This window comes from Scyliorhinus torazame, chromosome 14 (assembly GCF_047496885.1).
Source record: "Scyliorhinus torazame isolate Kashiwa2021f chromosome 14, sScyTor2.1, whole genome shotgun sequence".
Classification (NCBI taxonomy): domain Eukaryota; kingdom Metazoa; phylum Chordata; class Chondrichthyes; order Carcharhiniformes; family Scyliorhinidae; genus Scyliorhinus; species Scyliorhinus torazame.
In genome coordinates, this window is record NC_092720.1 from 214,295,417 (window position 1) to 214,311,430 (window position 16,014).

The following is a 16,014-nucleotide window of genomic DNA, read 5'->3' on the forward strand; positions in this document are numbered from 1 at the left end:
TTTACCATCAGTTTGACACTCTTCAGTATTTTTTATTTGTTTTCGGCACAGCAAAATAATTTAGGAATGAATTATGTTTAAGTGTCTTAAGTTGAGGGATGGGGGTGGGGGCCGGCGCTGCCCAACCTCTGCGGGTACTACTGGGCAGCCAATGCGACGATGGTGCGCAAGTGGGTGATGGAGGGGGCGGCATGGAAGAGGCTGGAGGGGGCGTCTTGTGAGGGTACGAGTCTGGAGGCGCTGGCAACGGTGCCGCTGCCGCTCCCTCCAATGAGGTATGCCACGAGCCCGGTGGTGGCGGCTACCCTCAATTTAGGGGCAATGGAGGCGGCACAGGGGGGAAGTGGGGGCCTCGGTGTGGACACCGATACGGGGGAACCACCGGTTTGTCCCAGGGAGAATAGATGGACGGTCTTCGGGGTGGCACAGGGCAGGGATAAGAAGGTTGGGGGACCTGTTTGTGGATGGGAAGTTCGCAAGCCTGGGTGAGTTGGAGGAGAAGTATGGGCTCCCCCCGGGAAACACCTTTAGGTATCTACAGATAAGGGCGTTTGACAGACGGAAAGTGATGGAATTCCCGCTGCTGCCGCCATGCACGGTACAGGACAGGGTGCTCTCGGGGGTGTGGGTTGGAGAGGGGAGGATCTCGGCAACATACCAGGTGATGCAGGAGGAGGAGGAGGCCTCGGTGGAGGAGCTGTAAGGTAAGTGGGAGGAGGAGTTGGGGGAGGAGGTCAAGGAGGGGACATGGGCAGATGCCCTAGGGAGGGTGAACTCTTCCTCTTCGTGCGTGAGGCTCAGCCTCATACAGTTTAAGGTGCTGCACAGGGCACACGTGACTGGGACAAGGTTGAGTCATTTTTTTGGGGGTGAGGACAGGTGTGTTAGGTGCTCAGGGAGCCCAGCAAATCACACCCATATGTTCTGGGCATGCCCAGCGCTGGAGGAATTTTTTATTTTTGTTTGTCTATACTGGGGGATCTGAGGGGGTGTATATGTTTGCTATGTGTTTTGGCGGGTGTTAATTTATTATTTATGTATAGGGGGGGAGGGGGGGCACTGGGTTGTTTTGTTTTGTTTGGTATTTAATTCTATTGGGTTCCTTTTACATTTAGTTGTTGATATTTTGTGAAAACTTTAATAAAAATTATTTTAAAAAACAAAGAAGTGTCTTAAGTTGAAACAGTGCATTTGCACAGGTTTAGAAAAGGGTACCAGGTTTAAAGTGGCAGAGGAAAGGAGGCAATGGGGTGTAGTTAGTAAATTGTGGAGAATAGGGGCGGGATTCTCCGACCCCACCCGTTGGGTCGGAGAATCGCTGGGGGCGGCGTGAATTCCGCCCCGCCGCTCCGACGGCGGCTGCCGAACTCTCCGCCGCCGTTTTTTGGGCGGGGCGGGGTTCGCACTGCGCCGGTCGGGGGCTGTTGACAGTGCCCCCCCCTCCGGCGATTCTCCGGACCCTGATAGGCTGAGCGGCCGCCCGTTTTCGGCCAGTCCCGCCGGCGGGAATTAGACCAGGTCCATACCGGCGGGACCTGGCTTTGAGGACGGCCTGCGGAGTCCTCGGGGGGGGGGGGGGGGGGGGGGAGATCCGGCACTGGGGGGTGGGGGGCCACGGTGGCCTGGCCCCACGGTAGCCTGGCCCGCAATCGGGGCCCACCGATATGCGGGTGGGCCTGTGCCGTGGGGACACTCTTTCCCTCCGCGCTGGCCTGTGTAAAGCCGTGATGGCCGGCGCGGAGAAGAAACCCCCTGCGCATGCGCAGGAAACACTCCAGCGGTTCTGCATATGCGCCAGAATACGCTGTGGCTCCTGTGCATATGCGAACCCATGCCAGCCGGCTGAGGCCCTTTGGTGCCGGTTGGCGCTGCACGAACCACTCCGGCCCGCCCTGCCGGTTCCTGGAGAATCCCGCCCTAGGACTGTGTTTGGAAAGATGCAGAGAAGACTGAAAGGCATAGTAGAACTGGAAGATGCTGCAGAAATAAGTGGGTACATGAGCCCTGGGTGTATTTGAAAGCAGTGAAAAGGATTCTAAATTGAATGCATGTAGGGTGGGGAACCAGTGAGGGTGGGCAAGTGTTTGACAGCTGTGCTCCATTGCATGATGGGATATGGACAACAGAGTTTTGGGGCCAGTTGGCATTTATGCAGAATTGCTGCACCAATGAGGAGACTACCAAGAGAAATCAAGTCTGAAGGTGAGAGAAGTGGGAATGTGAGTTTCATATATGAAAGGGAAGTGGCAGGGACAGGAAGTGATCATGTTCTGGAAACAAGTGTTCTTCAACTTGATTGAAAGATCTGAAGACTCCCAGAACAGTTGTAATGATTGCATGAGTTCATTATTTGTCAACTGTAGGGTGCTGACCACTATGTTAGAAATACAGGCCCGCCCCCTAGGGCAGCACGGTTGTGCAATGGTAGCACTGCAGTGCCACGGCACCGGACCTCGGTATTGGGTGAACCATTCAAATTAGCTTCTCGATCATGAGATTTGGAACGGAATCCCTCGAGCTCCCACCATGCATAAAATGGCACAGCAATGGTGAGTGCATCGCTCCTGGGCGCCAGTCCAAGCGCCAGCGCAGAGCAAGTGTGATATACCTCCGGCAGGAGAACATAGTCTCCCAAGCGGAGAATCTGGCCCCAGGCCTTGTATTGGAGTGAATTGAGAGAAGGTGATGTTGACTGAAGCTTGTATTTAAGAGCTGGGTTTTCCCCTCAAGGGAAGGTGCTTTTAGACCGGGAAGAGGATCCAGTAAGGAAGATTGAAAGCTAGTATTTGTACTGACCTCCAGTCTCACATAAAACAGTTGCGAATCATCAGTAATAAAAACAGAAAATGCTGACAAAACCCAACACGCTTGGGTCTGGCGGCTCTATGGAGAAAGAAACAGTGTTTGGCCGGAATTCTCCGGTAGTTGCGATTCCATTTTCTGCCAGCAGCGCACCCCCATCCGGGGCTTTCGGGGCAGCGTGGGGTAGTTACAATGGGAAATCCCATTGACAATTGGCAGGAAGATAGACTTGGCGCCAGCAAATGGCGCGCGGGCGAGAAACACTTGGGCCGGGTCAATCCTGTTTCAAGTCCGTATGACTTCATAATCATCAAAATGTTTCCTGCTGTCTAATTATAAATCACAAACAATAGAAAAAACAAATTCTTGGACTTTACATCTTTTTGTCACCTTTAGGGGGATGTTGCATAAAAGTAAAGAGGCATTGCTGCAACTGTACAATGTACTAGCGAGGCCACATTTGGAATACTGTGTACTGTTTTACCCCCCTTATTTAAGAGGAGGTTTACGAGGATAATTCCAGGTATGGAGGGACTGCCATATGAGGAAAGATTTAAACAGGTTGGATCTGTAGTCCTTGGAGTTAAGAAGAATGAGAGGTAATATGATTCAAACATATAAGATTCTTAGGGGGTTAGACAGGGTAAATGTTGGGAGGATGGTTCCACTCATGGGAGAGTGTAGGACCAGAGGGCATTGTTGCAGAATAAGGGGGAGCTCATTTGAGACTGATTTGAGGAGGTATTTCTTATCTCAAAGCGTGGTGAATCTTTGGAATTCTTTACCCCAGGAAGCTGTGGAGTCCGAGTCCTTGAACAGTTTTGAGGCTGAGATCGATATGGTTTTAGTCAGTTGATAATTAAGGATTATGGAGAGAAGGCAGGAAAGGGGATTTAGTGAGTATTGGTCTGTATAGACTTTGCACATTCTTCCCGTGTCTGCGTGGGTTTCCTCCAGGTACTCCGGTTTCCTTCCACAGTCCAAAGATGTGCAGGTTACGTGGATTGGCCATGATAAATTGCCCTAGATAGGATTATGGGGATAAGGTGGGAGATTGGGCCTAGGCTTGTCGTATGAGGAACGGTTGAGGACTTTGGGTCTGTACTCATTGGGGTTTAGAAGGATGAGGGGGGGATCTTATTGAAACTTACAGGATACTGCGAGGTCTGGATAGAGTGGATGTGAAGAAGATGTTTCCACTAGTAGAAAAATCAAGAACCAGAGGGCACAATCTCAGATTAAAATGATGATCCTTTACAACAGAGATGATGAGGAATTTCTTCAGCCAGAGAGTGAGGAATTTCTTCAGCCAGAGAGTGATGAATCTATGGAACTCTTTGCCGCAGGAGGCTGTGGAGGCCAAATCACTGAGTGTCTTTAAGACAGAGAAAGATAGGTTCTTGATTACTAAAGGGATCAAGGGATATGGGGAAAAGGAAGGAGAATGGGGATGAGTAAAATATCAGCCATGATTGAAAGACGGAGCAGACTCGATGGGCCGAGTGGCCTAATTCCGCTCCTATGTCTTATGGTCTTATGGTAGTGTGCTCTTTCAGCGGGTCAGTGCAAACTCAATGGGCCGAATGGCCTCCTTCACTATGGGGATTCTATGATCAGCCATGATCTTATTAAATGGCGGAGCAGACTCAAAGGGCTGAATGGCCTCCTCCTGCTTGTATTCCTTATGGTCTTGTGATCTATGACCATAAAAAAAGGAGCACCGTATTACTGAGTTCTAATCTTTTGCTAGAGGAGCCCAGTTCATCATGCTGATCGTATTTAATGGTCTACAATTAATGTTGCGTTGTCACAATAAACATTAGGAAAATCATTTTCATTGATCACGTATAGTTTGCATTGTATTGATAATTGACATCTACTTTCAGGCATTGGACAACAGCCTTGGATTCACCTGGAGGGAAGCAATAGTCAAAGTGTCCGTCTTTTGTGTAAATCAGACGGATGGTACCCTGAGCCGCGTGTCCATTGGCTGGATGGGAAGGAGCAATCAATGACGGCACAACCCGTGACAACAAATCAGAAAGACTCCCGTGGCCTTTTCACCATCTCGACTCAAATTGATGTAACGAGCGATTCTGTGAACATGTTCTCCTGTCTTATGAAAAACGATCTATTGAGCAAAGAGGAAAAGGCCTACCTACAGATACCAGGTATGTGAGAAGCCTTTTGTGGTTTCATTCCACAAATGTGTTCACTCCTGTCCTGACGGTGCTGTCTCACTGGATACCAGTCTTCCCCTGGTTTGTCCTCCCGATTCCATATGGGGACCAAAGTCTAAAATTGACATACCACCAGCTGAGCACAGTTCTGTCAGCTTCTCACATCCATGCACCTGATCCAGCAGAGGTCACAGGCTAATGGTCTGACACCGGAAAGATTGACTTTTTAAAATCTCCTATTGTTGCCGTGGCTGTGACCTTCAGAGATGAGAAATGCAACCTGTAATCGTAGAATCCCTGCAGTGCAGAAGGAGGCTATTTGGCCCATCGGGTTTGCACCAACCCTCTGAAAGAGCGCTCCACCGAGATCTACTCCCACCCTGCCCTATCCCTGTAACCTAAACTTCACATCCCTGGACACCTAAGGGGCAATTTAGCATGGCCAATCCACCTAACCGATCCATTTTTGGACCGTGGAGGAAACGGGAGTACCTGGAGGAGGAAACCCACGCAGACAATGGGTGAATGTGCTAACTCCACACAGTCACCCAAGGCTGGAATCGAACTCGGGTCCTTGGTACTGTGAGGCAGCAGTGTTAACTGCTGTGCCACACTGCCGCCGTTCGTGCTGCAGGTTAGGCAGCCATGGAAAGCACGAGCTCCTCCTCTGCTGCGCAGTTTGATTGCCTTTGTTAGCCTTCCTTGTCTTGCCCAGTTGTAATTGTATTGGGGCCAATGCTTGACGTACCTTCATCAATATGTGGTGCTTAAGGTTGAACGCTGTCAATTGGCAAGCTTCTAATTTCCATTGTTATATCCCTGAACTAGTTTGCACACTATATTTAGGAATTATGTGACTCCGACTTTCCCCGACCCCAATCATTGATCTGTGCTCTTTAATAAAGTGCAAATCCATAAACCCGGTGACTATGTTGAGCCAATGCTGCCACAGGTTAAGTAAATGTTCTAACCTCCAATGACTTTATAGGCACTTTGAGCCAGCAGTTAGAAATGGGTCCAATGATGCAGATGACCCCAATCTAATTTGGGGCCCTAAGGTTCATATTTCTGATCAGACATTGATTCTGTTTCTGTTTCACTTCACAGAAGCATTCTTCCCCAAGGTTAATATATGGCTGGTAATTTTCTGGGTGTTCGTAGGCCTTGTGATTACCGTCATTGCTCTCGAAATAATATTCCACAGAAGAAAACGTATAAAGATTAACGGTAGGATCATAAGTAATAGTTCAACATTATTCCAGTAAAAACTGTACAAATGCTACATAAGCACCATAATTTGGAGTGATATTGGACGTGGGCACAGATGTGAAACTAGTGATATCGCACTGATCTACCATTAAGTTACATTGCCTTCAATATAATTCAATGTCAGGCAGATGGTATCTTTCATGGAATGTGGACATCGCCGGGGGACATTTAGAGGAGATCTAGGAGGCAAGTTTTTTTTTATATACAGAGGGTGGGTGCCTGGAACTCGCTGCCGGGGGAGGTGGTGGAAGCAGGTACGAAAGCGGTGTTTAAAAGGCATCTTGACAAATACATTAGAATAGGGTGGGAATAGAGGGATACAGGCCCCGGAAGTGCAGAAGGTTTTAGTTTAGACGGGCATCATGATCGGCACAGGCTTGGAGGGCCGAAGGGCCTGTCCCTGTGCTGTATTGTTCTTTGTTCTTCCAAAGACAGGAGGTTCCAGTCCCGCTGAAGTCAATGGACTTTTAGTTGGCTCACCGTGGCGGGATGCACCATGCCTGGGCTGGAAAATCATGGCCAACGTTTCCCCCCAGTAACTGATTTTTCCACCATGGGATACAGCATCCGACTATCCACTCTACATGCCACGCATAATTTTGTAAGGTTTTATCAGGTTTCCCCTCGACCTCCGTCGTTCCAGTGAAAACAATCAGTTTATCCAACCTCTCCTCATAGCTAACATCCTCAGTGATCCATGGACATTTACGCCCAAATCTCTCTGCCTGTCAATACTCCTATGGGTTCTGCCATTTACTGTATAATTCCCACCTGTATTAGATCTTCCAAAATGCATGATCTCACATTTGTCTGGATTAATTTCCATCTGCTATTTCTGCGCCCAAATCTCCAACCAATCTATATCCTGTTGCACCCTCTGACAACCCCCTCCACTATCCGCAACTCCACCAAGCTTTGTGTCGTCAAAGGTCTGGAAAATTCTACCCGTTAAATCTCTCTCTGCACAGCTACAGCCTGATCTGCGGAGTTTTTTTATAATTTTATGTTGTGAATTCCTTCTTTGGGAATGTCATTAATAACTGTTTATCAACAACGCGGGGAGGTGGTGGCATAATGATATTGTCACTGGACTAGTAAACCAGAGACCCAGAATAGTGCTCTAGGTCAAATCCTACCATTGCAGGTGGTGAAAATCGAATTATACGTCTAATGATAGCTATGAAAACATTGTTGATTGTCGTAAAAGCCCATCTGGTTCACTAATATATTTTAGGGAAGGAAATCTGCTGTCCTTACCTGGTCTGGCCTCCATGTGACTCCAGACCTGCAGCAATGTGGTTGACTTTCTTTTAATAAACATTTTATTGAGGTATTTATGGTTTATAACAACAACAGAAGAAACTATGTACAACATAGTGCAAAAGCTGTCTTCATCCCTCATAGGTCCCACCTTTACTAACACCCTGCTCTAAACTAAACAAAACCCCAACACCCCCCTTCTGCTGACGGTTAATTTTCCCCCAAAGAAGTCGACGAACGGCTGCCACCTCCGGATGAACCCTGACATGGACCCTCTCAAGGCAAACTTGATTTTCTCCAAACAGAGAAAGCTAGCCATGTCAGTTAGCCAGGTCTCCAACTTCAGGGGCTTTGAGTCCCTCCAAGCTAATAGCATCCGTCTCCGAGCTACAGGGAAGCAAAGGCCAGAACGTCTGCCACTTTCTCCTGGATTCCCGGGTCTTCCGACACTCCGAAAATCGCCACTTCTGGACTCGGTGCCACCCAAGTTTTCAACACCTTGGATATGACATCCACAAACCCCTGCCAAACTCCCCTAAACTTCGGGCATGCCCAGAACATATGGACATAGTTCGCTGGCCCTCGCACACCTTGCGCACCTATCTTCTACCCCAAAGAACCTGCTCATTCGGGCCACTGTCGTGGGGCCGGTGAACGACCTTAAACTGTATCAGGTTGAGCCTGGCACATGTTGCACACGCGTTGACTCTACTCAACGCGTCCGCCCAGAGACCATCCTCTAGCTCTCCTCCTAACTCCTCTTCCCATTTGCGTTTCAACTCTTCGGTTTGCGTCTCCTCTGACCCCATGGGTTCCTTGTAAATGTCAGAAACCCTCCCTTCTCCCACCCACATTCTGGATACTAGCCTGTCCTGTATCCCCCTTGGCGGTAGGACTGGGAAGGTTGAGACCTGCCTGCGTAGGAAGTCCTGCGCCTGTAGGTACCTAAACTCATTCCCTCTCGTCAATTCAAATTTCTCCACCAGCTCCTTCAGGCTAGAAAAGCTCCCCTCAATAAACATATCTCCCATCCTCACAATCCCTGCTCTCTGCCATCTCCGAAACCCTCCATCCAGCCTCCTCGGGGCAAACCGGTGATTATTGCAGATTGGAGACCAGACTGATGCTCACTCCGCTCCCACATGTCTCCTCCATTGCCCCCAGACTCTCAGGACCGCTACCACCACGGGGCTGGTGGAGTACCGTGCCGGCGGGAACGGCAGAGGTGCCGTTACCAATGCTCCCAAACTAGATGCCGCCTCCACTCGTTCTCACATTGACTCCCCCTCCCCCACCACCCACTTCCTAATCATGGCTATATTCGCCATCCAATAATAACTACTAAAGTTCGGCTGCGCCAGCTTGCCCCCCCCCCCCCCCCCCCTCGGCTCTGCTCCAACATCCCCTTTTTTACTCGCAGGGTCTTACCCGCCCAAACAAAGCCAGTGATCACCTTATAAACCCATTTAAAAAAAGGACCGCGGAATAAAGATGGGGAGACCGTGAAACATAAACGGGAATCTCGGGAGGACCGTCATTTTCACTGTCTGCATCCTCCCAGCTAGTGACAACGGGAGCACGTCCCACCTTCGGAAATCTTCCTTAATTTGGTCTACTAGTCCGGCCAGATTTAACTTTTGTGTAGCTGTTCCCATTCCCACGCCACCTGGATGCCTAGGTACCGAAAGCTTCCCCCTACCAACCTAAACGGCAGCTCCCCCAATCGCCTCTCCTGCCCCCTTGCCTGGATCACAAACATCTCACTTTTCCCCATGTTCAATTTATAACCCAAATTCCATCAGAATCCTCATAGTTTCTTCCATCCCTTCTAGTGGGTCTGAAACATATAGGAGCAGGTCTTTTGCGTATAGTGAGACTGTGTTCCCCCCCCCCCAGACCAGCCCCTTGAGGCTCTCAACGCAATTGCCAGCGGCTCTATGGCCAGCCAAACAGCAGTGGGGAGAGGGGGCATCCCTGTCTCGTCCCCCGGTGCAGCCTGAAATAGTCCGATGTTGACCTGTTCGTCCGTATGCTCGCCACGGGAACCTGGTACAGCAGCCTGACCCAGTCAATGAAACCCTGCCCAAATCCAAACCGCTACAATACCTCCCACAGATATAACATGGTTGACTCTTAGCTGACCCCTCAAGGGCAATTAGGGATGGGCAATAAATGCTGGCCCAGCCTGCGAAGCCCATGTTTCATGAATAAATAAAGGGCCATAACGGACTTGCTACAACACTTCACGTTGATATGGCCTTTCCTCCAAATCGACATATATAAGGGAACAGACAGTGGACTATGAAGCAGGAGATTAGAAAGTTTGGCCAGAAGCATTGTCAGAATTTGAGACGTATGAGCTGCTTCAGGTTGCACAGATTGGTCCCCTCATAAGTAACAGTATACAGTAAAAATAGTGCTGTGCAGTAACTAAATCGAACACAGAACTAATCTACCATATGCTTCCAAGTGTGTGAGCTATTGTAATAGTGTATGTCGATGATATCCTGTTCACCTCTCATTAATCTGGATTCAGAAATTCAATTCAATATTGCCAGAATGCAGCCTATTATCTTAACACTACCCAAATTTGATCTGAATTTTACCATGTGGTATTATAGGTATTACGGTACCCGAGAGGCTGAAGCACCATTGGTAGAACCTATATGCTTGCTATTGGCTAGAGTGTATAATAGCTCCGCCCTGATAGGTGGGGTATAAGAACCCGTGCCGTCCAGGCAGCCCTCATTCTGTACCTGAGCTGCTGGGGAAACATCTAGCTTATTAAAGCCTTCAGTTGGACCACAACCTCGCTTTAGTGGTCATTGATCGTGCATCATACCATAGTGACACTCTGATTAACGGATAATGAGACATGTGCTGAGCCCATCACCATCACTAGAACATTGGACGGAGGTGAAATGTATAAACTCTAGAGAAGGTCATCAGTTCAATTCCTACTTGAGACATAAACCTCGGCCCATAATTCAGCACAGTACTGAGAGTGCCGCACTATTGAAGGTGACATCATTGGCATGAAACATTAAACCAAGTCAATACCTGCCCCCTCTGGTGTATACAAAAGACCCCACACCCATTATTTAGAGAAAAGTGGGGGCGTTCTCCCTGGATTTCTGACTGCCATTTATCCCACAATCAGCATTATTTAAACAAAACCTGATGATTTAATTTTTGTTTGTAGGAACTTAGTGTGCTGAAAATGGCTGCCATTTTCAGTAATTCAATGGTTGTAAAGCAATTTGGACGACCGGAGGTGAAAGAGGCTAAACAAATGCAAGTTCTTTCTTCGGTCAAGATTTTAAACTCAAGAGGGGCAGAATTTCAAAAAGGAATGTATTTGTTCAGTTTCAGTCGATTGTCTTTAAGATTTATTCCATTTATAGGATGGGAATTGTATTAAATGCTAAATGTGTGCCCGGTATTCCTTTAGTGGATGAGGCAGTAGCTGCAGAATCTCACACTAACAGATTCCTGTGTTCTTGACTTTCAGAACTGCAACTGTTTTGCATTTTAGAAGGTAAGCTATCGCCTCATAATTTCCGAGCCCACATTTGCGGTGACTGAATCAGTTGGCTCCGTTTTTCGATTTTGAAGATCAGCTGTTTTACTTCCATATATTTTCAGCTAGCAAATGATAGAATTAAAGTGTGTAAAATCACTGTATTCTGATGGCTTGCATCTGAGAATATTAACAGATGTGTCTGCGTGGGTTTCCTCCGGGTGCTCAGATTTTCTCTCACAGTCAATAGATGTGCAGGTTGGTGGTTAGCACTGCTGCCTCACGGCATCGAGGTCCCAGATTCGATCCCGGCTCTGGGTCACTGTCTGTGTGGAGTTTGCACATTCTCCCCATATTTGAATGGATTTCACCCTCACAGTCCTAAGCTTTGCAGGACAGGTGGATTGGCCACGATAAATTGCCTCCTAATTTAGAAAAAATGAATTGGGTACTCTAAATAATTTTTTTTTTTTTAAAGTGCAGGTTGGATGGATTGACCATGTTAAATTGCCTCTTATCCAAAGATGCACAGGTTAGGTGGATTGGCCATGTTAAATTGCCCCTTAGTGTCCAAAGATGTGTAGGTTAATAATAATTATTATTAGTGTCACAAGTAGGCTTACATTAACACTGCAATGAAGTTACTGTGAAAATCCCCTAGTCACCACATTCCGGCGCCTGTTCGAGTACACAGAGGGAGAATTCAGAATGTCCAATTCACCTAACAAGCACCTCTTTTGGGACTTGTGGGAGGAAACCGGAGCACCCGGAGGAAACCCACGCAGACACTGGGAGAACGTACAGGCTCTGCACAGACAGTGACCCAAGTGACCTGGTTAGGTGGGGTTACAGAGAAAAGGTGCTCTTTCAGAGGGTTGGTGCAAACTCGATGGGCTGAATCGACTGCTTCTGCACTGCAGGAATTCTATGGAAATATTAGTGGCTCTGACTGCATTCTTTCAGGCACCCATGGATGTGGAGGTTTTCTATGCTGGAGAATTGTGGGCAGGAGGAGGGCGTACTGAGTGAGGTGATGCTAAATGCTTGGTTCAAAATGATTAAAAGAAATATATCCGGTAACTACAGACAGCAAGCCTAACACCAGGAGCAAATAAGCTTCTTGAGTCCATCAGATAGGATAAAATTAATACCAAAAAAGATTTGGGATAATCAAGATTTACTCACATGAATTTATAAAGGGTGAGTTGCGCTTGACAAATTTAAGGGTTCTTTGAGGAAAGAATGGCATGTACGCAGAGCTGCACTGGAGGCTTGTTGATCTAAGTTTTTTTTTTAAAATTCAAATTAAGGGGCAGTTTAGCGTGACCATTCCACCTACCCTGCATTTCTTTGGGTTGTGTGAGACCCACGCAGACACAGGGAAAATGTGCAAACTCCACACAGACAGTGACTGAGGGCCAGGATCTAACCCGGGTCCTCAGCACTTGTGAGGCAGCAGTGCTAACCACTACACCACCATACTGCCCAAGACATGTTGATCAAGTTAAGGTGACCATAGAATTAGAATCCCTACAGTGCAGAAGGAGGCCATTCGGTCCATCAAGTCTGCACCAACATTATGAAAGAACACCCTACCTCGGTCCACTCCCCCACCCTATCCCTGTCGCCCCACATAACCTGCACATCTTTTGGACACTAAGGGGTAATTTGGCATGGCCAATCCACCTAACCTGTACATCTTTAGACTGTGGGAGGAAACCCATGCAGACATAGGGAGATTATAGAATCTCCACACATTCAACTTGGGCATTGAACTTGTGTCCTCTGAGGCATCAGTGTTAACCATTGTGACACCTTGCCGTAAGTGCGATTTAAAACTGAGTGTGCCAACGTGAATAGGAAGTGGCTGACAGTAGTGGAAACAAGTTCGCAGATTTTTCTTTTGGATGAGATCGGTGCAGAGAGGGATTATCCAAATTGGGGACCAGTGGTCAATTATCGAAAGTTGCAGATGACACATCAACTGAAAACATGGCTCACTGTGATGGGGACTGTGAGTAACTTTAGGCAGCTTTCCTGTTGCTATACATGGGGTCATTGGTTCCTCTGGAACTCAATAAGCTGTAACTTCCGCTCCTAGTTCTTTATCCTGAAATGCAGCCGCACCTTTCTCAACCGACCTTCGGACTCAGGGGGAGTGAGAAAGTTGCAGTGCAGCTGCCCGGGAATCCTCTCAGTCGAGTGCAGCAAAGCAGAGGGTCAGGAATCAGGGAATATCCTGTGAGGATCGGGTGTGGTGTCAGAACTGCAGTTACCAAAGGTTAAACATAGTTTTAATTCTTTTGACATTTTCCCGATACTTATTATTGCAAGACATTTGGAACTATTCAAACTTTGCGACTTTGGATGGTTCCTGTTGTGGGGCAATTACCTCACGGAAATCTGAACTTCCTGGGCACTTGTTATGCAGTCCAGTGCAGACTGGTAAAAGGCAAATATTTTTCATTCTTTAATTTGCAACAGTGAGTTTGGAATGTTTTACTTGATTGTCAATCAGGGAAATGCAATGTGTAAACATGTTGTTTTTAATATTTGCAGGTTATAATGAGCAGAAAATCGATTATCGTAAGTATAAACCTGCTTAGAAAACAACACTAACTTGCACTTATAGAGTGCCTTTAATATAGTAAAATATCCAAAGTCATTTCACAGGAACTGTGTGGAGTGACACTTCAACTGCACTACCTCCAGTGACACTGTGTGGAGTGACACTTCAACTGCACTACCTCCAGTGGCACTGTGTGGAGTGACACTTCAACTACCCTACCTCCAGTGACACTGTGGAGTGACACTTCAACTGCCCGACCTCCAGTGACACTGTGTGGAGTGACACTTCAACTGCCCTACCACCAGTGACACTGTGTAGAGTGACACTTCAACTGCACTACCTCCAGTGGCACTGTGTGGAGTGACACTTCAACTACCCTACCTCCAGTGACACTGTGTGGAGTGATGCTTCAACTGCGCTACCTCCAGTGACACTGTGGAGTGACACTTCAACTGCACTACCTCCAGTGACACTGTGTAGAGTGACACTTCAACTGCACTACCTCCAGTGACACTGTGTGGAGTGACACTTCAACTGCGCTACCTACAGTGACACTGTGTGGAGTGACACTTCAACTACCCTACCTCCAGTGACACTGTGTGGAGTGACACTTCAACTGCGCTACCTCCAGTGACACTGTGTGGAGTGACACTTCAACTGCACTACCTCCAGTGGCACTGTGTGGAGTGACACTTCAACTACCCTACCTCCAGTGACACTGTGTGGAGTGACACTTCAACTGCCCGACCTCCAGTGACACTGTGTAGAGTGACACTTCAACTGCACTACCTCCAGTGACACTGTGTGGAGTGACACTTCAACTGCGCTACCTCCAGTGACACTGTGTGGAGTGACACTTCAACTGCCCGACCTCCAGTGACACTGTGTGGAGTGACACTTCAACTGCCCGACCTCCAGTGACACTGTGTGGAGTGACACTTCAACTGCCCTACCTCCAGTGACACTGTGTGGAGTGACACTTCAACTGCCCTACCTCCAGTGACACTGTGTGGAGTGACACTTCAACTGCCCTACCTCCAGTGACACTGTGTGGAGTGACACTTCAACTGCCCTACCTCCAGTGACACTGTGTGGAGTGACACTTCAACGCCCGACCTCCAGTGACACTGTGTGGAGTGACACTTCAACTGCGCTACCTCCAGTGACACTGTGTGGAGTGACACTTCAACTGCGCTACCTCCAGTGACACTGTGTGGAGTGACACTTCAACTGCCCGACCTCCAGTGACACTGTGTGGAGTGACACTTCAACTGCCCGACCTCCAGTGACACTGTGTGGAGTGACACTTCAACTGCCCTACCTCCAGTGACACTGTGTGGAGTGACACTTCAACTGCCCTACCTCCAGTGACACTGTGTGGAGTGACACTTCAACTGCCCTACCTCCAGTGACACTGTGTGGAGTGACACTTCAACTGCCCTACCTCCAGTGACACTGTGTGGAGTGACACTTCAACGCCCGACCTCCAGTGACACTGTGTGGAGTGACACTTCAACTGCGCTACCTCCAGTGACACTGTGTGGAGTGACACTTCAACTGCGCTACCTCCAGTGACACTGTGTGGAGTGACACTTCAACTGCGCTACCTCCAGTGACACTGTGTGGAGTGACACTTCAACTGCGCTACCTCCAGTGACACTGTGTGGCGTGACACTTCAACTGCCCTACCTCCAGTGACACTGTGTGGAGTGACACTTCAACTGCGCTACCTACAGTGACGCTGTGTGAAGTGACACTTCAACTGCGCTACCTCCAGTGGCACTGTGTGGAGTGACTCTTCAACTGCGCTACCTCCAGTGACACTGTGGAGTGACACTTCAACTACGCTACCTCCAGTGACACTGTGTGGAGTGACACTTCAACTACCCTACCTCCAGTGACACTGTGTGGAGTGACACTTCAACTACCCTACCTCCAGTGACACTGTGTGGAGTGACACTTCAACTACCCTACCTCCAGTGATACTGTGGAGTGACACTTCAACTACCCTACTTCCAGTGCCACTGTGTGGAGTGATACTTCAACTGCGCTACCTCCAGTGGCACTGTGTGGAGTGACATTAAAACATTCTTCGTCCTGTGCTGCATCAGCAACTGTTCTCCTGTGACTCTGGGTGGTAGTGACTTTAAACACTGTTCCCCTGTGATTCTGGGTGACAGTGACTTCAATCACTGTTCCCCTGTGACTCTGGGTGACATTGACTTTAAACACTGTTCCTCTGTGACTCTGGGTGACAGTGACTTTAAACACTGTTCCCCTGTGACTCTGGGTGACAGTGACTTTAAAGACTGTTCCTCTGTGACTCTGGGTGACAGTGACTTTAAAGACTGTTTCCCTGTGACTCTGGGTGACAGTGACTTTAAAGACTGTTCCCCTGTGACTCTGGGTGACAG

At 48.3% G+C, this 16,014-nt stretch overlaps 1 protein-coding gene across 1 annotated transcript in view; it reads left to right on the forward strand.

Moving 5' to 3' along the window:
• LOC140389154 (uncharacterized) overlaps positions 1-16,014 on the forward strand; it is a 181,570-nt gene that overhangs the window by 22,180 nt on the left and 143,376 nt on the right. Inside the window, exons 4-7 of the mRNA XM_072473313.1 lie at positions 4,689-4,973; positions 6,090-6,209; positions 11,023-11,049; positions 13,591-13,617. Coding sequence (XP_072329414.1) covers positions 4,689-4,973; positions 6,090-6,209; positions 11,023-11,049; positions 13,591-13,617 — 459 coding nt within the window. The remainder of the gene's footprint in view (positions 1-4,688; positions 4,974-6,089; positions 6,210-11,022; positions 11,050-13,590; positions 13,618-16,014) is intronic.